Source organism: Paroedura picta, chromosome 12, assembly GCF_049243985.1.
Source record: "Paroedura picta isolate Pp20150507F chromosome 12, Ppicta_v3.0, whole genome shotgun sequence".
Taxonomy (NCBI): Eukaryota; Metazoa; Chordata; class Lepidosauria; order Squamata; family Gekkonidae; genus Paroedura; species Paroedura picta.
Genome location: NC_135380.1, coordinates 42,751,858 through 42,779,462, shown reverse-complemented (window position 1 = coordinate 42,779,462; position 27,605 = coordinate 42,751,858). Strand labels below are relative to the sequence as shown.

At 47.2% G+C, this 27,605-nt stretch overlaps 1 protein-coding gene across 1 annotated transcript in view; it reads right to left on the bottom strand.

The window, feature by feature from the left end:
- The window catches only part of COL5A1 (collagen type V alpha 1 chain), a 263,653-nt gene that overhangs the window by 194,494 nt on the left and 41,554 nt on the right, over window positions 1–27,605 (bottom strand). Inside the window, exons 2-3 of the mRNA XM_077306664.1 lie at window positions 15,094–15,261; window positions 1,751–1,964 (exon numbers count right to left, since the gene is read on the bottom strand). Of these exons, the coding sequence (XP_077162779.1) occupies window positions 1,751–1,964; window positions 15,094–15,261 (382 nt within the window). The remainder of the gene's footprint in view (window positions 1–1,750; window positions 1,965–15,093; window positions 15,262–27,605) is intronic.

Sequence of the window (27,605 nt, the reverse complement as noted above, 5' to 3'; positions counted from 1 at the left end):
CAGGCTGGCATCCCCAATTACAGTACCAGAAAGTTCACCCTTCAAAATACCCATTTTCTCTAGGGGACCTGATCTCTTTAGTCTAGAGCTGTAATTCTAGGGGGGCCTGCCCTCTCCCTGGCGTTCCACCCTGGCCCTCCCCTCTGTTTGCAGTTTAGTTCAGGGCTGTCGGGTTTTTCTCAGCCTGCAGGCATGCCTCAAATTCGGTGGGAGACGACGTGGAGGCACGTGCTGGCAGCCTCCATGTCAGGCGGGTGAGAGGTACAGCCTAGTGGCTGGTGTGCCCCAGGGTCTGTAAAAAGGGGAAGGCAGAGGTTGGGGTGATGGTGGGCTGGGCGCTCCCCCTCACAGAAGACACAGACTGGCTTCCCTAAGCTCTGTAGGCAGGAGCTATTGCCTAAGGAGGGCAAAGCCAAAGAGCTCCCATGCACCCCTGGCAGCTCACTCACCTCAGGAGAGGTGTCTAAGGGGCCAGAGACTGCGAAGTGGCAAAATTGTGGGAAAACAGTTAGGGGCGGGAATTCTAATCTGATTGGGCAGCCAGTGGGTAGACGGCTTATCAGAGGCGTAAAGGTGCCAATGATGGACCTGATTGGCCCATAACCCTTAACACCAACTCCTCCCAGGACTCCTTGCCCCTTTTATTTAGACGCTCATGGTTACAGATGACTGGGGAATGTCGGTTGTGGTTCCATTCTGTAAGAAGGGTAAGCAAAATGATCCTTCAAATTACAGGACTATTATTCTGTTTAGTATTAATTGTAAATTTTATGCCAGGAATCTACTTCATAAATTTGCTATCTGGCTTGATCAGGAGAAGGTGTTGGCTCAGGAACAAGCAAGTTTTAGGGAAAGTAGATCCACAGCTGAGTATTGCCTTACCCTCCAACATCTTATCGAGAAGTACAGTGCTAAGGGTTCGGTCTCGTTATTTGCTGCGTATGTCAATTTAAAATCAGCATTTGATTGTATCCCAATTCTATCTTGAGGAAAAATCAAGATGCTCCTTTCAGGAGAAAACAGGTCTCTAAATAGGTTGCCAAATATTGTGCTATAGCAGGGGTAGTCAAACTGCGGCCCTCCAGATGTCCATGGACTACAATTCCCAGAATCCCCTGCCAGCATTCGCTGGCAGGGGCTTCTGGGAATTGTAGTCCATGGACATCTGGAGGGCCGCAGTTTGACTACCCCTGTGCAATAGCTTACAAGTTACACCAAAACATAGAAACGAGTTATAAATATTGGTAAATTAATTTTTTAAAATATTATTGTAAATTCTCGATTTTTATGAGGACTTATTGGCTTGTAATAATTGGTAATAATTTTAATGTTGTTCTGGGTTATTAAGTGTGCCTGCATCTGGCTTGGAGCTGTATTACAAATAAAATAAGTGAAAGAAACAAATTCCCTGGATTTGCCATCGTTGGTGCTCCCCTATGCAGAAAGGCAGGCAAATCTCCTAAATAAATAACCGGCAGAACCCAGGTTCCCATGCAGCCACAGTGGTCGTGCAGTCCTTGTTCAAGGGCAGCCTGCCTTTGATTGCCTGCCTAGTGGCTGGGCAGAGGCAACCATGAGAAAGCCTCCTTCCTAATCAGAGTGCCACCGTTGGCTACTGTTGGCCCTGGACCAATCAGCCACGGCTTTGCCGTCCCTGTGTCCTCTCCTGCCTAGTACTGCTGGGCTTGCTGCTTTGATTCACAGCCCGCCCACCCGGCCCACCCTGCTCCCCTAACAGGGACACACGTACTTGCCATCGGAGAGGTTGATGCCTCGGAAGAGAGGGTAGTCCTCTGGGCTCGGCTTCCCTGTGTGGTCTTCATAGAGGAACACCGGTGACCTGCCCATCTCCACACCCACCTGCTGGATGCCTTGTTCATTGTAAATGGAGACCAAGAAGGCCTGGGTTCCTTTCTTGGCTTTTACAGTGGTGAGGATTGAGAAGTCTTCAGGAAATGGAGATGCTGTAACCAAAATGGAGGAGGCTGGTTAGTTCTCTTCTGCTCTGTTGCCAGGATTCCATCTAAAGCCACAAAGAATATCATAGCACATTTGTCTCCCTGCCATAAGACACGGAGGCGACCAATGTGTATCAAACTGAACAAAGGAATAGACAAATTCATAATTGCTCTGGCTATTAGTTACTGCTAGTTCTGAAATGCTGGGGGGAGGGGCAGAGGGGGGCAGAATGGCACAGCCTAATCTTGTGGGAAATCGAAAGCCAACTTGGGTGCCCACCGAGGGGGATTCTGCAGGCAACTTTGCTGCTCACTTGCCTTAAACAAGACTGCAGAGGCCAACATCCCCATGGCCCTGATCCAAACCCAATGCTCTAATAAAACTGATGTCTTTGTTGACTTTCACCATGAATCTAGTCTAGAGCAATGAAAGAATGGGCCTCTCTGTCCAGGCTTGTCTGTTTATAGATTTACTGAAGTTATAGCCCCCCGGTCTCTCTGATGGGGAAAGGTGCAGGTAGAGCCTGGGAAGGGTGTATTTGAGGAAGGGAAGGGCCTTTCAGTGTACCAGTGTGAGTTACGAAGTCCTTATATTTTAGGTCTGGAAAAATATGCTTCAATAGGAGATTTCAGCTGGAATGAGGTACCCAAAAGTTTTAGTTTGTATCTATTCCACATGTACATCATATTTGTTGTCAAGAGATTCGGATTTAGATTTGGTTTCTTCTTCTCACCAGGAGAAGACAGAGAGCACTGTAGAAACCTTTCTGCCAACCCGCTTTTCAAGAATCAAATCTCTCGAGTCTTCGATCCAAACAGATAGTGCTATCAATACCGGGGCTGAAAATTAAATTAGGACCTCCTTGCCCTCCTCTTTTTTTTTCATCTTGTAAGATTTTAAAAGCAATCCTGGGTTCCTTGTTGTCTCAAACGAATTTATTTACATCACTTTGCCATTTGTGTATTATAGTATCTTTTACTTGCAAAGGTCAAACTTGAAATAAGAAATTAAACTTATTCATTTTAACCATGGCTAAGCACGCTGTCCAGGATAGCCCCAAAGGACGGTTGTGAGGGTAAAATGGGGGAAAGGAGAACAAGGCAGCTTTCGGTCTCCATTGGGGAGCAAAACTGGTTTTGGTATTTGTTATAAATCTAATTGTTAATTGTATTTAAAAGATTACATCATTTGGCATATAGGAAAATAGCCTATAGGAAAGGGCTATTGGATCATCCACCAATACAATTATACTGATAACCCAGTGCCTGAAATGAGAAATCTAACTTCTGCTTCACAGGTATAACCACTAAAACTAATAATGTTCCATTAGCATGCACTGGAAGGATATATGGCGGCCAGGGAGGGAGTGGGGAGCATCCTTTTGCTACTTGGCTACATCATGGGGAAATATTAATTTCCCCTCCTCTTTTCATATTAACAAAGTTTGGCCACTATGCTAGTATTAAGTACATTTTGTTGCCAAGTGAGGTAGACAAAAAGAGTTGACACTGAGACTAGAAAATAAAGGGGGAGAGGGGCATGGAAAAAATAGGGAGAGGGAGAGGAAAATAAATAAGAAAAGTGTGGGCGGAAAGGGAGAGAAATGCGGAAAGGGAAAGGAAAGGCCGCTTTGTCTTGCTGCCTCTCCCTAGCCACTGCTTGGCAAGATCATCCAACTGAGCTGGGTGCAAGGGAAGGAAGGAAGGATAGGCAGCTGGAGAAAATGACTTTCAGGCCGGCAGTTACCGTTAGGGTTGTGCGTGGCAGCGTCCGAATCGGCCTGGAATGGCCGATTCAGACGCTGCCACCCACAACCCTACACTTGTCTCGCTCCAGTGCTGGCTTTATTGATGATCATTATAGATGAGCATGGGGCTACCAAATTTTGAAAAGCAATAAATAAATAAATAAATGAATGAATGAATGAATGAATGAATGAATGAATGAATGAATGAATAAATGAATGAATAAATAAATAAAAGGCATATTTCCAAACCTATTTCAAACAAGTCATTTTAAACGGTAACAACTGCTACTAAGTAGAAATATTCCTAACCTTCCAACCTTCCAACCCATTTTCATCACGGATACAAAAGAAAAAAGAAAAAAAGAGGCTGTGTCCTCTAAGAACAGCACATCTGGTAGCCAGATGTTGCATGACCTATGAGCTTGTCAGCCAGTCCCTCTTACTAGGCTCGGGCTTCCCTGCCCCCCTAGTGGCTGCGGCCAGAAGTGCATGGACAGGCATTCAGAGGAAAACCACATGAGGCCGGCTTCAAGGGCATGCCCAAAACCTTCTGTTGAGCCATTCATTATTCTAACTCTTATAGGATGCTCTGCTTTTCATCATGTTGTGCCATTAATTATGCTGTCCCTTGCCTTTCATCATGCTACTAGTGATTTGTTAATTGTTATGCTAGGCTAGGGGTTAGAGGGCTTTGAGTTAGAAGATGGACATAGGTGTGTGAATTGTAGTGCTTGCCATTTGTTTTCCTTTCATTATTGCCACAAGGTCTTACCTAGCAAGCCTCCCCCCGCCTCCCCCAGGAATGCTATGTCTCTGATCTCCGGCCTGGACATTTCATGCTCAAACTGTTACACGGTAAGCTGGAGGGCAGGAGAGGTTAAAAGTGGCCTTGTAACTACAGGCACTGGTTGTGTCTTTCCCCCTGAACAGGGGGTGTCATCTGGAGTGTTTTCGTGCCCAAACAGCAGCCAGGGTAAGTTGGAGGTTAAAACAGAATAACAGATTCTGAGAGGGCAGTTTTAGCAGAGACCTTGGAGATGTTAACATCACTGTATCTTCAATAAAGAGATTTTCTTCAACAAAATACGTTTATTGGGAGTAATTGACTAAATTCCCACATAAAATTCTCTATCAGACTCTAGTGGCCTTGATTTCAATTACAGAGTGAAAAAAATATCTTAAGCTTTTGTGTAAAAATTTCTCATTCTTTCAAAACTCCTAAAGTGGCAAGACTTATTTCCTTGCAATCATATCTTATGAGAAATGCAGGATGGGAAGCTTTATCAGCTCGGTTTCAAAATCTGAGGCCAGAATAGCTGCCTCCACAAATCCACACCCCTTGGTCCACTTAGTGGAGACTTGTATGAGCATGATGGGTTGAAGAGTTGACCAGCCAAAAAACTTTGGCCTGCTGACTAGTCAAACTGTGAATTAATGATCAAGGTATGCTCTAGCACAGGGGTAGTCAACCTGTGGTCCTCCAGATGTCCATGGACTACAATTCCCATGAGCCCCTGCCAGCAAATGCTGGCAGGGGCTCATGGGAATTGTAGTCCATGGACATCTGGAGGACCACAGGTTGACTACCCCTGCTCTAGCATTCAGTTTACTAGAACAAAACAGATCTTTAAATTCTTGGTGTTCTAGTACAGTGGTCCCCAACCTGCAGGCCGCGTCCCGGTGCCGGGTTGCGAAGGCCTCGCGCCGGGCCGCAGCTCCCTCTTCCCGCCCCCCCCCCCCCGAAGTGAGAAGCTCGCCAGACCGTGAGAAAATCGGCCACCAAAGTGGCCGATTCACTTGTGGCCCGGCAAGCTTCTTGTTTTTGGGGAGGGGGAGGAAGAGAAGTTTGCCAGGCCGCAAGCTAATCGACCACTCCGGCGGCCGATTTGCTGGTGGCCCGGAGTGGCGGAGAGAGGGAGCCGCGGCCGCCGGCATGCGCGGACTGCCGCAAATGCACTGACTGCCGCGCATGCACGTTTGTGCCTGGCAGGAGTGTAAACGCGCACGTGCGGCAGTCCGCACATGCGCGTTTGAGCTGGGGCTGCCGTGTGTGCGCGGGGCCCCGGGCTGCTGTCTCCCCCCACTCCGGCGCAGTGGTCCATGGCAGCCAGAAGGTTGCGGACTGCTGTTCTAGTAAAGTTCATACTGAGCACTGGAGCTGTCAAGGGCCAAGTTGTAACTGACTTCGTATATGGTTTTCAAGACAAAAAACAGTTTACCTTTGCCTGCCTCTGCATGGAGACCCTGGCCTTTCTTGCTGATTCCCCATCCAAATACTAATCAGGGCCAACCTTGAGACCTAATGAGATTAGGTCTGTCCTGGCCTGTCCTGGCTGTCAGCATTACTTGATCATTATTTCATGATTCATGATTCATCACCAAGTTTGCAACTTCTGATAATGAGAAAAATAAATGTAATCTCATTGTTTTACAGTAAAAGGACTTCAAAAATATAATATATGATTTTATCATCTAACAATGTTAGATACAATATCCATTAATATGTATGATTAATTGAATCAGTCTCCTTTGGCCTCTCTACCTTGGAAGATGGAAACCAGCTGGCAGCAACAAAAAAAGCAAATGGGCCACAACAAGTTAAACTGGGTGTGCCCTTGGCCCTTGTGGCTCTGGCTTCAAATTGGACTGGGACAGAAACATTTCTGGCTTTATGGATAAGGGCTCTCTGGCTGCCACAGGATAAGAAGAAGAGTTGGTTCTTATATGCCGCTTTTCCCTACCCGAAGGTGGCTCAAAGCGGCTTACAGTCGCCTTCCCTTTCCTCTCCCCACAACAGACACCCTGTGGGGTGGGTGAGGCTAAGAGAGCCCTGATATCACTACTCAGTCAGAACAGCTTTATCAGTGCTGTGACTAGCCCAAGGTCACCCAGCTGGTTGCATGTGGGGGAGTGCAGAATCAAACCTGGCTTGCCAGATTAGAAGTCCGCGCTCCTAACCACTACATCAAACTGGCTTTCCTGAGGGCAATCCTTTGCTGTTGATACAGGTAGATCTATCAGCATATGAGATGGTCAGTCACAATATGGTGATGGATCAGGTGCAACCAGCATGTGGGATCAAAAGGACAGCTGGTTCTGCTCTTTCCTTGTTTGAAGGCTACCAAAAGTTTGCTTTGGCACTTGATGTGTGGGGTGCCAAAGTATCCATCTAAACTCCAGTGCCCTTAAATCAGGCTGTCTCAACCAGTTTAGTGAAAACCTGGGGTCTTGGAATAGTCCATAAAGAGTTTTGTGGATTGTGTGGGAGTTAATTAATTTTCGATATATGCATATTATTTTTTTAAAGATCATTGGGTGATATGACCATCCTCCCAAAATGGCCAATGATGAGCATGGAAGGGGGTGGGGAGGGGCCCTGGCTATACAAATCCTTGTTGGCCAAAGCTCTTCACATGTGGTAGCAACTAGAGTCCAGAGAGGTACTTAACTGCCGGGGGGTGGGAGGGCAACTGAGTGGCATAGGCCTGCCCCATCTCTACAGTGGAGTAGGCTGCTGGGCCACTTCTAGCATGGCAGGGGAGGTGACAGAGCAGCATAGGCCTGTACCGGCCCTCTTTCTGCAGGCTCTCTTTGGTGAAGAAGAGCAAACTGGTAGCCAGCCCAGAGTTCAGGTATGGCTCAGTTCACAAACCACCTGAAAGTATTTTCATGCCGTCACTGCCTGTGCTGTAGAAATGGCCTCGTGTTGTCACTTCTGGTGGGAGTGTCTGGGTGATGTCACTTCTGGTGACATGTGACGTCCAGGGGTGGGCATGGCAGGAATGTGTCGCCTGCTGACATCACTCCCACGCTGCAAAGCCTTCATGACAACGCTGTGTTTGGAAGCCCCTGCAGATACAGCAGGGGGCTGGCAGAGGTTTTGCTTCACTGCAGGCCTGGGCGAGTGTGCGGCCATCTTGCTCACCTAGGAAGGGGCAAGGGAAGTGTCTCCTCATTCAACAACTGACTGCTGTGCGCAAGAGGGAATCAGGCCCAGAACTCTGCCCAGCTCCAGGCAGAGTTTTTTTACCATCAGAGTGAAGAACAAGGGACCGGGCTGCATTCCAAAGTTCTCTGGTTCCATCTTGACATCCTCATTTCAATTTTATTTATTTCTCGCAAGGAACAAGCCAGGCAGTCTGTACACCCACACCACTTCCCCGTTCCTCGCACAAATTTCCTTACTAAGACTGATGATTCTGTCCATGTCATTTGCATATTGTGGCAATTAACCAAATTGATGGTGGTGGTGGTGATGGAGAAGTCAGCATATGAAATGGAAAAGGAGCAGATTGCCCCCCTCCCAATCCTCTAAAACTTAAGGCCATATTCCTGAGAAAGGGAACAATTTCGAAGTGTTAATGCTCTGCTTGGCTGGAGGCAGAGTGCAGAGGCCCTAAAGCAGGGGTAGTCAAACTGCGGCCCTCCAGATGTCCATGGACTACAATTCCCATGAGCCCCCTGCCAGCGTTCGCTGGCAGGGGGCTCCTGGGAATTGTAGTCCATGGACATCTGGAGGGCCGCAGTTTGACTACCCCTGCCCTAAAGCGACGGACGGAGGGCAACAGGGACCTTCTAATTAGCCCAAACAACCGACTCCGCTGGGCTGGGCTGGGCAGGAGGGGTCTCAGCCAGGCGCTTGCTCCTTCCCTCCCAAACACCCTCAATTACCAATTCCCCATTCTGCTTCCCTCCTCAGCAATTACTTCCATTGTCTTTCATTTGGGAGCCGAAGGAACAGCTAGTGATTCAGACAGTGGGTGTCATTAAACAGAAAATGATGGAAGGCTTCATAAAGAGCCAGGCTTCCATCCAAGTGACACATCCAAAGTCTAATTCCTGCTCATCACTTTTGTGAGCAAGGCTCCCCTTGTCCCAGGGCTCAGCCCCCAGTGCCAGTCAGGCTGCCAGGGCTTAGCCACAGAGCAGGCAAATATAGAAACAGATGAGGGAATTCTAGGGAAATGTGCAAACCCCCCCCCCACAGATGTTTCGTTGGTTTTATGAAAACATTTATCTGCTTCCCTCAGCATTCTTCAGATGGCCGTCTAGATCAGTCCCCAAGCGGCACTTCAAGAGAACGGGAAGGGATTTCCACGTGGCAACAACAGTTGTCCACTGGCTCTGCGGCTGCTGATTCAGGCCACAGCAACAGGAGGGCTTCCACGTGGCAGCTGCCCCCAAGTTCTCCCTGCCTGCAGCAGCCCCTGCTCATGACCCCACACAGGAGCTTTCCTAGGGGGTTCTAAAGCAGCAATTCTGTCATTGTCCCCATCCACACATTGGCCCTCTCAATTCCCAGATTCTATTTTTTAAAAGTAAGTCTCTGGACCCTAATAATAACAACATTCTTCAAAGGCCTTGGGTGGGAAAAACATAGGTAAAGGTAAAGGTATCCCCTGTGCAAGCACCGAGTCATGTCTGACCCTTGGGGTGACGCCCTCTAGCATTTTCTAGAATGATACTATTAGATTGTTCTTATTTGTAAATTTGATACTTTTGTACTGTATCTGTACTATGACTACTGGTCTATGACTGTCAATAAAAGACTACTACTAGTTTTCTATTTGTCAGTCTCTTTTTTCTTTTATGTATTAAAAACTTTCAATACAATTTTTTCATGGCAGACTCAATACGGGGTGACCTTGCCATTCCCTTCCCCAGTCATTATCGTTTACCCCCCAGCAAGCTGGGCACTCATTTTACCAACCTCGGAAGGATGGAAGACTGAGTCAACCTTGAGCTGGCTGCTGGGATCGACCTCCCAGCCTCATGGGCAGAGCTTCAGACTGCATGTCTGCTGCCTTACCACTCTGTGCCACAAGAGACTTGGGAAAAACATATACAGACCAATAAAATAACCACAATGATCACATTAAAATATATTAACATTCTATCAAGCCAAATTATTTTAAATTATTTCATTGCAGAGTCATAAAGGAAAGGAAAATCTCTGCAATGAAGAAGGCTATAGAGTAACTTAAAAATATAAATAAATCTCGAAATTCAGGGGACCAGGTAGACAGATGATATAGCATTATAATGTTCGGGTGCTTGCACTCGAAAGCTCACGCCTTGAATAAATCTTTGTTCATCTTAAAAGTGCCACTGGACTCTGATTTTATGGTAGTTGTCGATGGTATTTCATCGGATTGGAGGGAGGAGAGCTGCGAGATGGAATGGGGCTCCATACTGGGTCCGGTACTTCTCAACATTTTTATCAATGATCTGGAAGAGGGGGTGGAGGGACTCGAATTGGGAGGAGTAGCAAACACTGCAGAAGATATAGAGTTCAACGAGATCTGAACATGCTGGAAAAGGGGGCAAATGAGAACAAGATGCAGTTCAATAAGGAGAAGTGTGGAGTTTTATATCTGGGTCTCATAAATGAGAAGCATGCATACTGGATGGGAGATACACTTCTTAGTAAGGGAAAGGTAAAGGTATCCCCTGTGCAAGCACCAGGTCATGTCTGACCCTTGGGGTGACGCCCTCTAGAGTTTTCATGGCAGACTCAATACGGGGTGGTTTGCCAGTGCCTTCCCCCAGTCATACCATTTACCCCCCAGCAAGCTGGGTACTCATTTTACCGGCCTTGGAAGGATGGAAGGCTGAGTCGACCTTGAGCCGGTTGCTGGGATTGAACTCCCAGCCTTATGGGCAGAGCTTTCAGACTGCATGTCTGCTGCCTTACCACTCTGTGCCACAAGAGGCTGAATGAGAGTATGAGTATGAATGAGATTTTGGGAAACATGTGGACTGTAAGCTAAATATGAGCAGAAAGTATGATACAGCAGTAAAGAAAAAGAATGCATTCTTGGGCTGTATCAACAGAGGCATCACATCTACCGTATATGCTTGCAGATAAGCCGAGTTTTTCAGCCCTTTTTTTAAGATGAAAAATTCCCCCTCGGCTTATATGCAGGTATTAAAAAAAAAAGACAAGACAGGAGGGTGGGGGTGGGAGACAAGCATACTTGCCTGAAGAAGCAGAGGCAGGAACAGCTGAGACGCAGCACGCCTGGGAGGAACAGAGCAGTCTCCACCCCCCCCCCTCACTGCCTTAAGGAGGCTAGCACAAGGCTAGCACGTGTTGCAGGAAGCTCTGCAGGGAGCTCTGAAGCCTCTGTCTCAGAGAGAGAGCAGAGAGCAGAAGGAGGAAACGCCCCTAGAGCAGTGGTCCCCAACCTTTCTGAGGCTGGGGACCGGCAGGGCAACTGGCCCGTCCGTGCACCGCGCATGCCCAGGCCGCGCCTGCACAACGCGCCTGCGTGGCTGCACCCACGCATAGCACATGCGCGGCCGAAACCGTGCATGAGCTGCACTTTCGCGCATGCGCGCATGCGCAAAAGTGCCACGCATGTACGAGTTCGGCCACACATGGCGCATGTGCACATGCACGGCCCGGCCGCGCATGCTCAGTGCGCGGCGCAGCCCTGATTCCCTCTCCCCGCCCTCCCGCAGTAAGAAGCTTCCCGGGCTGCAAGCTTACGGCCTGGGAAGTTTTTTACTGCGGGGGGGGGCGGGGAGAGGGAGCCGCAGCCCGGCGCCATGGCCTTCACGGCCCAGCACTAGGCCGCAGCCCGCAGGTTGGGGACCACTGCCCTAGAGGAAGGAATAAAGGTAAGAGAGGTCAGAGGGAAAGAGGAGGGAGGAGGAAGGCGGGAAGAAAAGGGGGGGGGGAAATCCTGCCTAAAACAGGGGGGGGGGAAGGAGTAAAAGCCACTATCCAAACACCACCCTCGGCTTATATGTGAGTCAATAAGTTTTTCCAGTATTTTGTGGTGTAATTGGGTGCCTCAACCTGGAGTCCAGTGTGCAGTTCTGGAGGCCTTACTTCAAAAAGGACTTGGACAGAACTGAGAGGGTTCAGAAGACAGTGATGAAGATGATCCAGGGTCTGGGGACCAAGCTTTATGAGGAAAGGCTGAGGGACATGGGAATGTTCAGCCTAGAGAACAGGAGGTTGAGAGGGGTCATGATTGCTGCCTTTGAAAGGCTGTCACTTGGAGGAGGGCAGGGAGTGGTTCTTGTTGGCAGCAGAGGGCAGGATCCATAGTAATGACTTTAAACTACATGTAGAACGGTACTGACTAAATAGCAACAAAAAATGTTCGCAGTCTGAGTAGTTCAGCAGTAGAATTGGCTGCCAAAGGAGGTGGTGAGCTCCCCCTATATATGGCCCCTTCCAACTCTATGATTCTATGAAATGGGGGTGGGGCTGTGGTGTCTAAACTGGCACTGAAGTGAGTGGGACTGGGAATTATCCAGATTGCTCCATCCACACAGCAGCCCTTCCCCCACCTTTGCTGTGATGTCTCAAAAAATATTGTCATAAAGCAAGATTTGGGGAGGGGGGGTAGAAATCCCAGGAAAGCCAGGAAAAAGCCAAAAGATGCATGAGAAGTGGGGAGGCCATTAAAGAAAATTAATGATAGTCAGTGTTGAAGTTACAGTAACAAAATGTTCAAGTTAAATCAACAAATATGGTATGCCCAGGGGAAAACTTAAGACAGGGGTAGTCAAACTGCGGCCCTCCAGATGTCCATGGACTACAATTCCCAGGAGCCCCCTGCCAGCGTTTGCTGGCAGGGGGCTCCTGGGAATTGTAGTCCATGGACATCTGGAGGGCCGCAGTTTGACTACCCCTGACTTAAGAATTGCATTGTAATATGTTTAATAAGTCTGTTTTTTATATTTATTCTTCTACATTTCTTTTCTAGATATGTCCTCTCTCTTTCTCTTTGTCCTATCATTTTTTTTCTTTTCAACTTCAACTTCTTCTATCTGACATGAATAAAACTATTACATCAGATCTCATTAGATTTGTCTGGCTAGCTACTGTAATCAGAAGGAAATGGGCTATTAACCCCCTTTAACTTTTGATAAGTTAGAACTAAGAGGTTATTTTATAAAATCTCAAACACATTTTAGTGCTTCTTATTAATGCTATTTTAATGTTATATTTCAGAATGATACTATTAGATTGTTCTTATTTGTAAATTTGATACTTTTGTACTATATCTGTACTATGACTACTGCTCTATGACTGTCAATAAAAGACTACTACTAGTTTTCTATTTGTCACTCTCTTTTTTCTTTTATGTATTAAAAACTTTCAATACAATTTCTTTTTAAGTGAGGAAAACCAGGGCAGGATCCGCTTGCCAACAGCAGCCAAGCTGGACCAAACACCAAGTACTTCGTGGGAGGGAGGACTCCAGCCTCCTTTTAGAGATGCTGTGATCCATTAGCAGGGGCTCATGGGAATTGTAGTCCATGGACATCTGGAGGGCCACAGTTTGCCCACCCCTGGCTTGACCAGAGGCCAAGATCTGGGACACGGAGAAGGAGGGCAGGCCTGCAGATGACCAGCTCCACCGTTCAGTGACCACATGACTGAGTGCATTCCCACCCATTGGGCCTTGGAACGCTCACTGTCTCCTTGCCAAAAGTTACAATTTCATTATCATATCCAAGCATCAGCCCAGGAGGTGTTGTCTGTTTTCATAGCCAAGTTCTCCAGTTACCACCAACTTCTACCTAGAGCAAAAGTCCCAGCTGAATGTGGAGTTTCCTATACAGAAGGAAAAGCCAAGGAGTTCTCCTTTGATTAAAAAAAAATGTCAAAATCCTCCTAGACAAGCTAGGGTATTCATTTCCCTCAGCTATCGAGTTCTGTCTACAGCCAAAGTCGGAGGTGAAGTTCGAGGCTCCTACTTGAATGAAGCAGTCGCTTAAGTGCTGTGAGGCCCATGCTGCTATGCTGGGATGCCAGCCTAGTTCGGAACAGGCTAATGAATGAAGCCCCAGGGGCTGAACCAGTTCTTTAATCCATTCAGTTGTCTGATTCAGGAGCACTGCGAAGGAAGTCTGAAGTCAACATTTGCCATCATGTTGACAAAGGAATATCCCCCTCCATTGTTATTCGCTTGACTCAGGCCACAAAGAAAACAGTGGATCAGCCCAAGGATGAATGTTTCCGTCCAAACCATGTAACCACAGGTTTCTGCCACGTCTTTCACATTCCCTTAATTCCTTTAACTATTTTATAGTTGTGTATTCATTTTATTATTGCCTCTTGTGGCGCAGAGTGGTAAGGCAGCAGACATGCAGTCTGAAGCTCTGCCCATGAGGCTGGGAGTTCGATCCCAGCAACCGGCTCAAGGTCGACTCAGCCTTCCATCCTTCCAAGGCCGTTAAAATGAGTACCCAGCTTGCTGGGGGGTAAATGGTATGACTGGGGGAAGGCACTGGCAAACCACCCCGTATTGAGTCTGCCATGAAAACGCTAGAGGGCGTCACCCCATGGGTCAGACATGACCCGGTGCTTGCACAGGGGTTACCTTTACTTTTTTATTCCTTTTATTAATTGTCATGTAACACCATGTGTGTTTTATGTTTGACTCTCAGTAGTTTAGACTATCTGGTAGAGCCAAAAATGTGCCCATTATTTCCCTGACCTTAGAGTGAATAACTTTCATTTTGGAGAAGAACTGTGTGGAATTGGAATTGGAGGTTTTCACACCCAAACCAGGGCACAGGAGGAACGCTGGGGCAAAGGCTTGATAAGGGGCCAAGCCCAAGGTGAGTTAGTTTTAGCAAGGATTTTGGGATGCTTTCAATAGAGATTTTCTTTCACCAAAGTCTGCTTATTGGGAGAAATCAGCTGGAACTAGCCTCCATCTTTGGGTAGCACACAGACTTTGGGTGTCAAAGATGTCATGCTGTGATTAAACTTACTCTAGGGTTACATGCAGTAGCTGTGGATCATCAAAGTGGCTTGGACCCTGGTTCTTTTTGCCAGGCCCAAATTATTATTTTTAATTACATTTACTAGTCTTGGGGAGCTGATAGCTACTCCAAGGTAGTAGAATACATGCCACCCCCACCGTCCTGTGAGTTCAGAAACCCATATTTAGCAAGAGACCAAACTCAAACCTTTGAGTCAGCTGGCAAAAAGTAGCCAAGGGGGCAGTTATTTTAGCCCACCAGCTGTGTGTGATGCTCCAGGACTACCACTGTCTCTGGCCAATCCTGGCTAACAACATCTTGAAGGTCCAGTCCGCTCAAAGGGCTCATGGCCAGCACAAAGCCCTCTGCTTTGCCAAGGGAATATGGAGCAATGGTTGACCAGAGTCGGTGAGTGCTATGATGACTCTATGGGGTATGAAAAAGCAACCACAGTGAGTCCTCTTAAAATGTACTTTTTTCACAATTTCAGTTTGACTTGGCTGAATCTTGGTTCACCCACGGAAATCCAATCTCTGCCTCTCACAACAACACATGCACTTGAAAACTGAAATTACACCCTGACCAAAATAGATTTCAGATTTTGGAATGTGGAGAGAGGAAAGGAATAGTCCTCAACAGGCAACAGTTCTTACCAGGATAGAGCTGCTTGGTTGGGGCACTCAGCTGAGCCACTTTCGTTACTCGATATGCCACGTCAGCTTCTTTGGAAGATCTTCTGCTTGTGCAAAAACCTGTCGTCTTTGATATGCCATCAGGTAAATTGTGAAAATCTAATACTTTCAAGAGATCCGCAGGTTCTGCTGCAAAGAAAGAAGAAAAGAGCCCAGTATAAGTACTGAAAAGAAAGTAGATTGCAAAGAACCAACACAGGCATGGTTGCCATCCTCTAGGTGGAACCTGGAGATATCCCCTAACAACAATTGATCTCCAGGCAACAAAACTCAGTTCCCTGGGGGAAAATGGCAACTTTGGAGTGTGGACACCATGACAATGTACCCCACTGAGCTCCCTCCCCCCTCACACCCTGCCTTCCCTAGGGTCCAGCCCCAAATCTACAGGCATTTCCTAGTCCAGAGCTGGGAATGCCAAACATAAGGCAGACCAAAAAAATGGGGGGACACACCAAAGTTGGTAACATTCTCATCTGACAAGAGATAGGGACAGCTTATCTTCTAAGGAAACTTATTTATTTATTTTATTTATTTCTTATATTTCTATTCCACCCTCCCATGCGGCTCAGGGCTTTGCCCTGAAATGCACCAGATGTGGGGGATTCTAAAAATCAGGCATCTGAACTATTCATGTTATTAGGCTGTTGGTTTCTAATGCTGCCTTCACCTCTCCCGTCTCTGCAAGGTGCTGGCAAACACAGCAGAGTAAAAAAAAAGACATCCATTTAAGATTCAACAGAAGCATCAAATCAAGGGACATGAAATCGATAGGCGTAATCAAAGCAGAAAAGGTAACATCATTCAACATGGAGGCAACAGCCAATGATAGATATATCAAATCTGGGCCTAACAATTGGGGAGCACAGAAAAGCAATATGAGCCCCAAGAATGATAGAATCATTGGAAGGAACCTCCAGGGTCATCTAGTCTAACCCCTTGCACAGTGCAGGCACTGACAACTACCTGCACACCCACAGTGACCCCAAATTCATGACCAAGTGATCCCCCCACCAAAAATTCACGTACATCCCATAGTGGCAATCAGCGATTCCATGGATATGCAAGGAAGGGCCACAAGAAACAAACAGACATATCCCTTCCTGCCCACCCACTCACAGTCTGTCTAAGTTCATAAAATCAGCAATTCAGTCAGATGACTATTTAGCCTCTGCTTAAAAACTTCCAAAGAAGGAGAACCCACCACCTCCTGAGGAAGCCTGTTCCACGGAGGAACCGCTCTAACATTAAGGAACTTTTTCCAGATGTTTAGCCAAAAATTCTTTTGAATTAATTATCACCCAATGGGGCAAAAGAAAACTACTCTGCTCGGTCTTCTACATGACAATCCTTCAAGTACTTGAAGATGGCTATCTTATCATCTCTTAGTCTTTTTTTCTCCAAGCTAAATACTCCAAGCTCCCCCAACCTTTCCTCATACGACTTGGTCTCCAAACCCCTCACTATCTTTGTAGCCCTCCTCTGGACATGCTCTAGTTTCTCTACATCTTTCTTCAGTTGCAGTGCCCAAAACAGAACACAAGTGAGGTCCTCCAAACAGACCTCCAAGTGAGGTCTAATCAGAACAGAGTAAAGTGATATCATCTATACTTTTAATACAGCCCCAAATCCTGTTTTCCTTTTTAGCAACTGAGTCACACTGCTGACTCAAGTCTACTAAGAACCCCAGATTCTTTTCACAAATACTATTCCCAAGACAAGTTTCACCCATCCTATAGTGATGGATTTGATCTTTCCTATCTTAATGAAGAACTTTACACTGATCACTATTGAAATTCATTTTATTCATCTTAGCCCAGTTTTCCAGCCTGTCATGCCACCTATCCTGTGGCCAACAGGCAGGGCAGCCAACTTCACAGTGGAGGAAAAAGAGAGAAAGCCTATCAGCCGCAGGACATGAATGAAGAAAGAAGCAGCTGATGACATGTGATAATACCTCTACTGTTCATAGAATCATAGAATAACAGAGTTGGAAGGGACCTCCTGGGTCATCTGGTCCAAACCCCCGCACTATGTAGGACACTTGCCACCCTATTGCCTATCCACTGTAACCTGCCACCCACTTGAATCTTCATAGAATCAGCCTCTCTGTCAAATGACTTTCCAGCCTCTATTTCCAAAGATGGAGAACCCTCCGCTGCCCAAGGAAGCCTGTTCCACTGAGAAACTGTTTTGTCAGAAACTTCTTCTGGATGTTTAGACAGAATTTCTTTGGAATTAATTTCATCCCATTGGTTCTGGTCCGTCCCTCCAGGGCAAGAGAAAACAATTCTGTCTACATCCCTCTTCAACTGTGGTGCCCAAAACTGAACACAGTACTCCAAGTGAGGTCAAATCAGAGCAGCGTAAAGAGGTACCCTCACCTCCCGTGATCTGATCCTGTATTCTGATTCTGTCTTCTGTTGTGTTTGCTACCCCTCCCAGTTTAGTATCACCTGTACATTTAATAAGTACCCCCTCTAATGCCTCATCCAAATCATTTATAAACATGTTGGACAACACAGGCCTCAGGACAGATCCCTGGGGCACTCCATTTGTCATTCTTCTCCAAGAGGATGCTGAACCATTAACAAGCACCCTTTGGGTATGGTTTGTCAATCAGTTATCTATGCACCTGACAGAATTAGGATCCATACCGCATTTTACCAGCTTGTCAATAAGAATATCATGTGGAAACTTATCAAAAGCTTTACTGAAATCCAGATAAACTATGTCTGCAGCATTCCCCTGATCCAGCAAGTTAGTCACTTTCTCAAAAAAAGAGATAAGGTTAGTCTGACTTGACTTGTTCTTGCGAAACCTGTGATGAGCCTTAGAAATCACAGCTCTCTGTTTCAGCTGCTCAAGGACCGACTGTTTGATTTGTTCCTAAATTCTGCCAACTATAGATGTCAAGCTGATGGGTCAGTATTTATCATTACCATTGTTTTCCATCCATGAGATATTAATAGAGAGTAAATGTATCCAATACCATTGTTCGTCTTTATTCTGATGAAGAACAGTTTACAACTCATTTTCAAGAGAGTAATAAAAAAGTATTTACAATCACGATTGTTTTCTATCCATGAGATATATTAATAATAAAATAGGGAGTAAATATATCCAATACCTTATAGTGCCAGTACATTCAAAGTATCTAATGGACCAATGGCTCCAGTAGTCTTAAGAAGCGTGGCAACTACCTACCTCAGTAAATGATTCCCACTCCAAATTTAAAAAGCTCAATCCTCCTGTTTCCTAACTTAAAGCTCCAGCTTACAGAAAACAGGAAACGCCCCATGGCATAAAACTTTTAAGGTATGCTGTTGTTATTACCCCATTATAAATGTAATTTGTTAAATGTTTTTTAATATGTTTCTTTACTTGTATAGCTGGATACTAACTGTGTCATGAATAGACTATATAAGTCACTTTACTTGAACTATAAGTTATTGGATATATTTACTCTCTATTTTATTAATATCTCATGGATAGAAAACAATGGTAATTCCAAATATTTTTTATTTGGAGCCACTGAGGAAGAGATATTCTTTTGAAAACAAGTCATAAACCACCCCAAACCCTCCCCTACCCAGGCTCCACCCCTAAATATCCAGGATTTCCATTCGCTGGCAGGGGCTCATGGGAATTGTAGTCCATGGACATCTGGAGAGCCGCAGTTTGACTAACCCTGGTCTATTCTGTGGTGTTGGGGGGAGAGGGCGGGTGTCGAGGCAGAGGCACCAAATTTGCAGCAGAGCTGCAGAAGCATCTCCTCAAAAGAACCCTTAAGTTTCAAAAAGACTGGTCCAGGAGGTCCAATTCCATGGGCACCTAAAAGCAGTGCCCTCATCTGACCTCCATTGTTTCCAATGATGAGGGGGAAAGATCCTCTCTTTTTGTTTTGCCATTGGAAACAATGGAGGGTGGATGGAGCACTGCCTTTGTGTCCCCATAGAATTGATCCCCCACTCCAATCTTTTTGAAATTTGGAGATTCTTCTCAGAGGGTGGCTCCCACAGATACTCTGCAGATTTTGTGCCTCTACCGCAAACCCCTATCATAGAATCATAGAGTTGGAAGGGGGCATACAGGCCATCTAGTCCAACCCCCTGCTCAATGCAGGATCAGCCCAAAGCATCCTAAAGCATCCAAGAAAAGTGTGTATCCAACCTTTGCTTGAAGACTGCCAGTGAGGGGGAGCTCACCACCTCCTTAGGCAGCCTATTCCACTGCTGAACTACTCTGACTGTGAAAAACTTTTTCCTGATATCTAGCCTATATCGTTGTACTTGAAGTGTAAACCCATTATTGTGTGTCCTCTCCTCTGCAGCCAACAGAAACAGCATCCTGCCCTCCTCCAAGTGACAGCCTTTCAAATACTTAAAGAGGGCTATCATGTCCCCTCTCAACCTCCTTTTCTCCAGGCTGAACATTCCCAAGTCCCTCAACCTATCTTCATAGGGCTTGGTCCCTATCTCCCCAGAATAGACAGAAAAGGAATATTCTGGTCCCTTTAAACCAGGCTTGCTTTGCTTTGCTTTGCTTTGCTTTGCTTTGCTTTCTTTTCCTTCCTTCCTTCCTTCCTTCCTTCCTTCCTTCCTTCCTTCCTTCCTTCCTTCCTCCCTCCCTCCCTCCCTCCCTCCCTCCCTCCCAAAGGTAAAAAGAAAAACCCCACCTTTTATTTATAACATGCAAGATGTAAAATAGAGGGTAGAAATTTAAAAACCAAACACAGCAAGATGGATTGGAAATCTCAAAATAGCAGCGGAAATGTTTTCTGAATGAGCAGGTCGGACCTTCAACTTTGCTTGGAACTGAAATATTTTAAATACCAATCTGCTTCTCAACCACCAGAACCATCAGCAATTTATCGATGGCAACCTCTTCTAACAACCACCCTTTAAAGCAGGCTTTCTCAACCAGTGTTTCGTGAAACCCCAGATTGGGTGGGGAGTTAATTGATTTTTAATATATTTTAACTTAGAAAAATATTAAGTGATTTGGTCATGTGGACCCACCCCCCAAAATGGCCAATGCTGGGCCTGGAGGGGATGAGACGGGAGGGGAAGGGCACCAACCATAAAAGTCCTTGATCGCTGAGGCTCACTGCATGTGGTAGTGACTGGAGACCAGAGCGGTATACACTCTCATTTTAACTTAATTGGGGGGGGGGGGAGGTCAGCAGATTAGCATAGGCCTGCCCTGGTCCTGTTTCTGGTGCTGCGGGGGGGGGGGGGTGATGGAGTGGTATAAGCCTGTGGCACACATCAAGCAGGAAGGCCAGGGTTGCCCACACAGATGGTGCCAGTATCCACAGCAGCTTCTGATGTGCAGTTGGCTGCCAGCAGTCTCCAATGAATTCCACTGAAAACACCTTTAGCTCACTGGTTGAAATGCAACAGAACCCCCTTCTGGACTAGGCAGCACCATGGTGGGAACCACCAATACCCTTCCCCAAGAAAAAGCTACATTAAGTGCTGCTTTGGGGTCTCAGAGGCCCCATAGCCCACTCACTGAATGGTGCTTCCACCTACGTCAAGCCTCAAAATGCAAACTTCATAATAGGCTGAATTGGGAACAAAGCTCTACTCAAAGGCCCCAATCAGCTAAAAACGAAAACCAACTTGCCCTGGAGCTCTGCAAAGGAAAAGAATCACCCAGACCGATCATGCATGAGGGGGAAAAGATTGAGTGTGAGGGTCCTGCATAGTGCAGGGGGTTGGACTAGATGACCCATGAGGTCCCTTCCAAATCTATGATTCTATGATTCTATGAAAAGGCCGGGCTAACGCTCACATGGCTGTGGGCCAAATTCCCACTTGTGCACAATGTCGACGCCGGCCCAGATCGCCCCAGCCCTGGCCTGCTTTAGGGCCTTAGTATTCCCTGTTTAGCCATCAGCAGTCATGCCATGCCAGGCCTGTACACACAGGGAAGAGCAGGCCCAGATCCTCCCCTGTCTATGGTGTCCCAGCAGGGGCAGAAAATGACGCATTCACCTTTGTCACGCAATCCCACGCTTGTGGAAGTAAACCCCCCCCCACACACACACACCACACCACTGCCCCCCCCCCCCACACACACACCATGGAGAAATGTGGTGGAACCGAAATTCGGGATGGATAGTGTTTGGTGTGGGAAATTTTCCCCCAACAGTACACGAGAAGCAGCTGGGCATGCTGCCCCACCACATGAAACCAGAAGTGGCCTGCTGCGGCTGCAGGAGTACATAATAGGTCTCAGAGGCCCACTGTAAACACCATGGTCCAGTAGTCAGCACTCATTCCATGGACTCAAGCAGATGCTGTCCCGTGTGCTACAAACAAACTTCAGTACTGAGAGAGACAAAGCCTTTTCATCGTGTCACCATTCGGCCTGGACAGATGTCTCTCAGGATTCCCAGAGGGGAAAGAGGAGAACTGGGGCCGTGCATCCTGTCAGGATACACTGCACACTTGGGACAAAGGTTGCCCCTTATGTTTAATGCACACATCTCTCTCTCTCTCTGTCTCTCTGTCTCTCTGACTCTCTCTCTCTCTCTCTCTCATTCCTCATCTTGTCTTCTGACAAAGCTGTGAACTTGCCAAAGCGGACAATTTGCAGCAGTCTGGTTAAAATAGGACCATGCTTACTCTGTAACGAGACCTTTCCTCTGTATATAGCAGGGGTAGTCAAACTGCGGCCCTCCAGATGTCCATGGACTACAATTCCCAGGAGCCTCTGCCAGCATTCGCTGGCAGGGGCTCCTGGGAATTGTAGTCCACGGACATCTGGAGGGCCGCAGTTTGACTACCCCTGCTATATAGTTTATTCAGTTTCTACTCTGCAGGATGCTGGAGCCACACTCCCTGATCAGCCTCCGCTTCTGTGGGACGTAAGTTGTGGTTCATGCAAAATGAAGGCCTCGGGGAGCAGACTCAAGAGTCCATTGTTTAGATCACAATTCTAGAGAGTGTTGTATGCCCCGTTAGAAAAACACAGAATCCAGCTTGTGGCAAGCAAAACTGTTCATTCTACATTCACTTGCCTACAGTATGTACAGGCTATATGGGTCCTAGCAACTACTCTGGGGAGTTTGGGAATTCCTTTTTTGCCAAGTCACCTTCGGAAGCCTTCTACATTCCACAACAAGCATGCCTGGAGAAGGAGGAATTACTGCAAGAACAGCCTCAAAAGGTTGACGTTCAAGCCCAAATCCTCATGGGCTGCCCCCACCTTTTCCAGTCCGTTCCCTGAGCCGGAGTTCAACACACACTCAGTGGACATCAATTAAGTGCCACTAAATTTAGACAAACAGAACTATATAGCACATCCTTACATCCTTTGCATTGGTGAAAGAGCCTTATGTTTCCCCCCCCCCCCCAACTCTAGCAGAACTCTTGGCTGTTTGGATACAGCAGAGAGCTTGGAGGCTGCAATGGTGTTGGAAGACACGGTGCTGAAACGGTTCTGTCCCCTTTTTTCTGGGAGGACCCCGAAGCTCACCATGGTTGACCAGAGTCTAGTTCCAACCCCTTTGCCCCCGCTGTTCAGCCTCAGACCACTGAGTACAAGCACCCAAGGCATCTTGAATCTTCCAATGGCATCAATGCTGGCTTTTGATTAGGTCTTTTGCCTACAACATTATTTTCATTCGTCTTTTCAATGTATTTTATTTCATTAGTATGTACACTGCAAGCCCCCTTAGCGCTAACCTGAGTAGCAGGGGTCGTCAACCTGTGGTCCTCCCGATGTTCACGGACTACAATTGCTGGCAGGGGCTGGCAGGGGCTCATGGGAATTGTAGTCCATGGACATCTGGAGGACCACGGGTTGACGACCCCTGGCCTAGGCTATCCTGATAATCATATCTCAGAAGCTAAGCAGGGTTGACTCTGATCAGTATTTTGATGGGAGACCTCCAAGGGATGCTACTGAGGGTGGTGATTCTTCCAAAAACCCATTGGTTTACTATAGGGCTTCTGTGACTTGCTTACACCTTCAGTTCCTGTGAGGTAGAAAGGTGGCTAATAAAGGTTTTGAATAAAGAAATAAATACCTAACAGCTGTTGGGTCATTGTCTCAAAGCCAAGCATGACAAAATTTATGTTGGTCTGCATTTGACCAGCTCCAGGAAGAGTCTAGGGTGGGTTCAAAACAGCTATAGCAGAGCTTGTTTGCTTTCTAGCGTGTTGTATGAATGCGCTCTGTGATCCTTGACCATATTAAACTTAGCTGAAGAAAAATCAGAATAAAGCAGGGGAAAACATGGAAAATATGCTCCATGGAGACAACGTTTTTACAAGAAGCAGCTGGACTTGTCCTGCTTCCCTCAGACTGAAAAAAGGCCAGAGGAGGTAACAGATTCCATGATTCTATGGCTCAGTGTCTAGCCCACAGCAGTTGGGGTTTCTTGCAGTGACTCAAAACTAGGCTTAGAAACTAAGCAGCGCCTGACACAGTGGGGGGGGGGGAGTTAAAGAGGCACACTGACTTTCGGTGGATCAAAGCTACTTTGGGAAAAGACTCAGAGTTAAGAGTCTTTACATGCAGAAGGGAAATGATGGTTTCTTTTTATAAAGAGTCGCCTTTACATGCTAGCTGAGGCAAGGAAACAAGTTTTGCAATTATGCCATGATAGCAAGACAGAGAGATGTTTTAGCCTCGTAAAAATGTTGCATTTGGTCAGACGACAATTTTGATGGCCCTGTTTAAGAAACGGCATAAAAAAATATGTACATGTATTGCATCTAAACAAGGCAGGGGTATGCATCGAGGGCTGCTACAGCACCTGAATATCTCAAATTTTCCTTGGTCTGTGATTTCCATGGACTTTATCACAAGCTTGCCTCCCAGCCATGGAAAAACCATCATTCGTACTGTGGTTGATTTTTCTCTTAGCTCATTTTATGCCCTATACATTTTTACCTACTTTCCAGAAATTGGCAGCTCTGTACAACAATATTTTTTTTACATTCAATTCCTGTTAAAATAATCAGTGACAGAAGCACTCAGTTCATTGCCAGGTTCTCTGGCAGGAGTTTTTTGAACTGCTGGGGATGGGTTAAGCTGCTGGAAACAAATAGACAAACCAAGCATATCAATCACGTGTAGGAAAACAGGGTTGCTACCTGTAATTGTTGTTCATCGAGTATATTCTGTGCAAGGACACATGGGGACTGCGCATGAGCAGGCTTGCCTGCCTCAGAGAGGTTATTCCCTAGTAAAGCCTCTAGAGGGTGCTGCACACCAACCAATTTGTGACTCCTCCTACGGAGCACTCACCCTGCGCCACAGCGCCCTCCCGCTCAGTTCCTCCTATGCCGCCGAACCACAGAGGCATGTAGCGGGATCAGAGGGAGGGTATGTGTTCCTGCACAGAAGATCCTTGATGAACAACAGTTACAAGTAGCAACCCTGTTTTCATTGTCATTCTTCTGCGCAGTTCACACATGGGGATTTTAGCAAGCCAGACACAAGGAGATGGGTACATGCCGTTTAATTGAATAAAGACTGCAAAACTTCTGTCCCCACTTGCGAACGTCCAAGGTATAATGATGAAGAAAAGTTTCAGGTTATGACCATATCGCTGCTCTACAAATCTCCAGCACCAGCACCCCATCTAGGAACACTGCAGATGATGCCACTGCTCATGTGGAATGTGCTGCAATGTCCAGTGGATGGTCCTTCCCCGCTGCTCTGTAGCACCTGCCAATAGTAGCCACAATGCACCTGGAAATCAACTGGAAAGATGCCTCCTTTCCTTTAGAATAGAGGTCCCCAACCTTTCTCAGGTCAGGGACCGCCTCCGGGGTGAGGGGAGAGCCAACGGCCCGGTGCTGTGCAAACGCGCACGCGCAGTTGCCGCACATGTGTATTTTCGCCACCAGGGGGCGCTAACATGCATGTGCGGCAACTGCGCGCATGCGTGTTTGCGTCACTGGCGTGCTGCCGGCTGCGCCTGCCTCTTCCCTTCCTTCTCACTGTGGGCAGGGGAAGTAAGCGCGGCTGCCGTCGGCCCGGTACTGTGGTCTTAGCGGCCTGGCACCGGGCCGCAGACCGGGAGTTGATGACCCCCGCTTTAGAAGGTCCCTCAAAACACACAATAAGGAATCCTCTTTCCTAAACCCTGCAGTCCTCTGCAAAGAACGGAGACACCTTTCTGCCACAGAACTTGCTGCAGGAAAAACTACTGGCAATATAATCTCCTGAGACATGTGAAACTTTGATGACACCTTAGGAATAAAGGGCAAACTTGTCCGTAAAACTGCCCTCTCTTGGAATACCTTCAGGACAGTGACCACTGTGGCACAATAGGCTTTGTAGGTGGGCACAAATTACACAACCCCTTCAGAAATGATGAGTGAATAATAACTTATCAATCACCTCAACGTGAAATGCTGAAACCTGTCATTGCTGAGTGACCCAGAGCAATTTGATATTTTATTTCCAAATTGCAATCACCAGTCTGATCAATTTGTGATTCAAGAAAAATGAATTCTTGAACACGTTCGAGAGCCAGTTTGGTGTAGTGGTTAGGAGTGCGGACTTCTAATCTGGCATGCTGGGTTCGATTCTGCGCTCCCCCACATGCAACCAGATGGGTGATCTTGGGCTCCCCACAGCACTAATAAAACTTCTGACCAAACAGTGATATCAGGGCTCTCTCAGCCTCACCCGCCTCACAGGGTGTATGTTGTGGGGAGAGGAAAGGGAAGGTGACTGTAAGCCACTTTGAGCCTCCTTCAGGGAGAGAAAAGCGGCATATAAGAACCAACTCTTCTTCTTCAGTAATATCAGGGCTCTCTCAGCCCTCTCAGCCCTTACAGGGGGTCTGTTGTGGGGAGAGGAAAGGGAAGGTGATTGTAAGCCACTTTGAGGCTCCTTCTGGTAGGGAAAAGCAGCATATAAGAACCAACTCTTCTTCTTATCCTGTGGCAGCCAGAGAGCCCTTATCCATAAAGCCAGAAATGTTTCTGTCCCAGTCCAATTTGAAGCAAGAGCCACTTGCTTTCCCGCCAGTGCCCCTGACTTCAAACCGCCCACTGGGGGGCGCTGCCAGCAGCACCTGCGCAGTGCCATGCTGAGGGAGAGCCCCAGCCATGGCGGACGCTGGAGAGCACTAAAGGTGGCCCGGCGGCAGAGTGGCAGGGCAGCCCCTGAGGCAGCAGCCAGGGAGGAGGACGAGGAGGAGCCACGGTCCGGTACCAACTAATCTAAGGACTGATACCGGTCCCCAGACTGGGGATTGGGGACAGCTGGTCTAGGGGAAGAGCATTCTGTTCCCACCTGTAAGATTTGCCAGAAGTTTACCTTGCAAGCTCCAGACAGTGTTGTGGGAGAAAGCCTTACAGGCTTCTGATCCTCAGTCCAAAACAGCTTGGTCAAGAGCCTCAACAGAGGAAGCATTGGGTTTGACGTAGTGAGTCCCGCCTCTGGGTTCGACATCTGCTCGGACCCGAGCAGTGTCGAAGTCCCCTTGTGAACAACTGGCATCTCCTGAGCCACCCACAAAGAAAGTGAAAGGGAAGAAGGAGAAACCTAAACCTCTAGTGACACCCCAGAACTGACTCAGCAGTTTCTCGAGGGACTGTCAGAGGCATAGGTCACCTGCTTCCTGTATTTCCGAGGGGGAGGCTGCACCTAATTCCTTCCTTCACCAACTACCTCCCCGGGTTGAAATGGAGCACCGCTGCCATTTACCTATGCGCTGGCCATCCTATCCCTATTCTGAGCAACGGGATTACCCGGATCCATGGGAGGCACTGGTTTCCGACTACCACGATGGAGAGTAAGCAATCCCTGATCATTGCTAGGATTTTACGGATCCAACGTAATCCCTCCACAATTAGGGAGAGTGATGGATGCAGGGGAATCCAATGCTTCCGAACCGAGTCCAGATGAGTCATGTGCTGATCAGTCTCTCCGATGGAAGCCCTGAGAGTGTATGGGCGCAAATGATGTGAATTGCCAAATCCTTAGAAATTGAGGTGACTGCTAGGGAACAGAAGATTAAACTCTTGAGTTGCCTTTATTCTGACTCCCCAGGACTGATTCTGTGAAGGTTCAGGGGGGTGGCAGGTTACAGTGGATGAGCGATAGGGGTGTGAGTGTCCTGCATAGTGCAGGGGGTTGGACTAGATGACCCAGGAGAACCCATCTAACTCTGATTCTATGATTCTATATCAGGGTCCCTATGCCTGCCCCCCTTAGTTCCAATTTGCAGCAGGAAACAACCTCCACAGGATGAGAGACATAAAAACTCCCTGTGAAACAAAAATAAAAGCTGAGAGAGAGAAAATCATGGACATCTAGCCCAATCTAGCTGTCCACCAGCTGTTTGCCTGGAATTGCTAACACTCTGCCATGATAATCGGGTGGCAATGCATTTTGGCTTTGTAAAAACTCTGCACTTGGCCAGGTGGCAATATTGAAGGCCAACTATGAAGAAAGACATATGTGCAAGGCTGTCCCACGGGTATCACTGCAAAGAG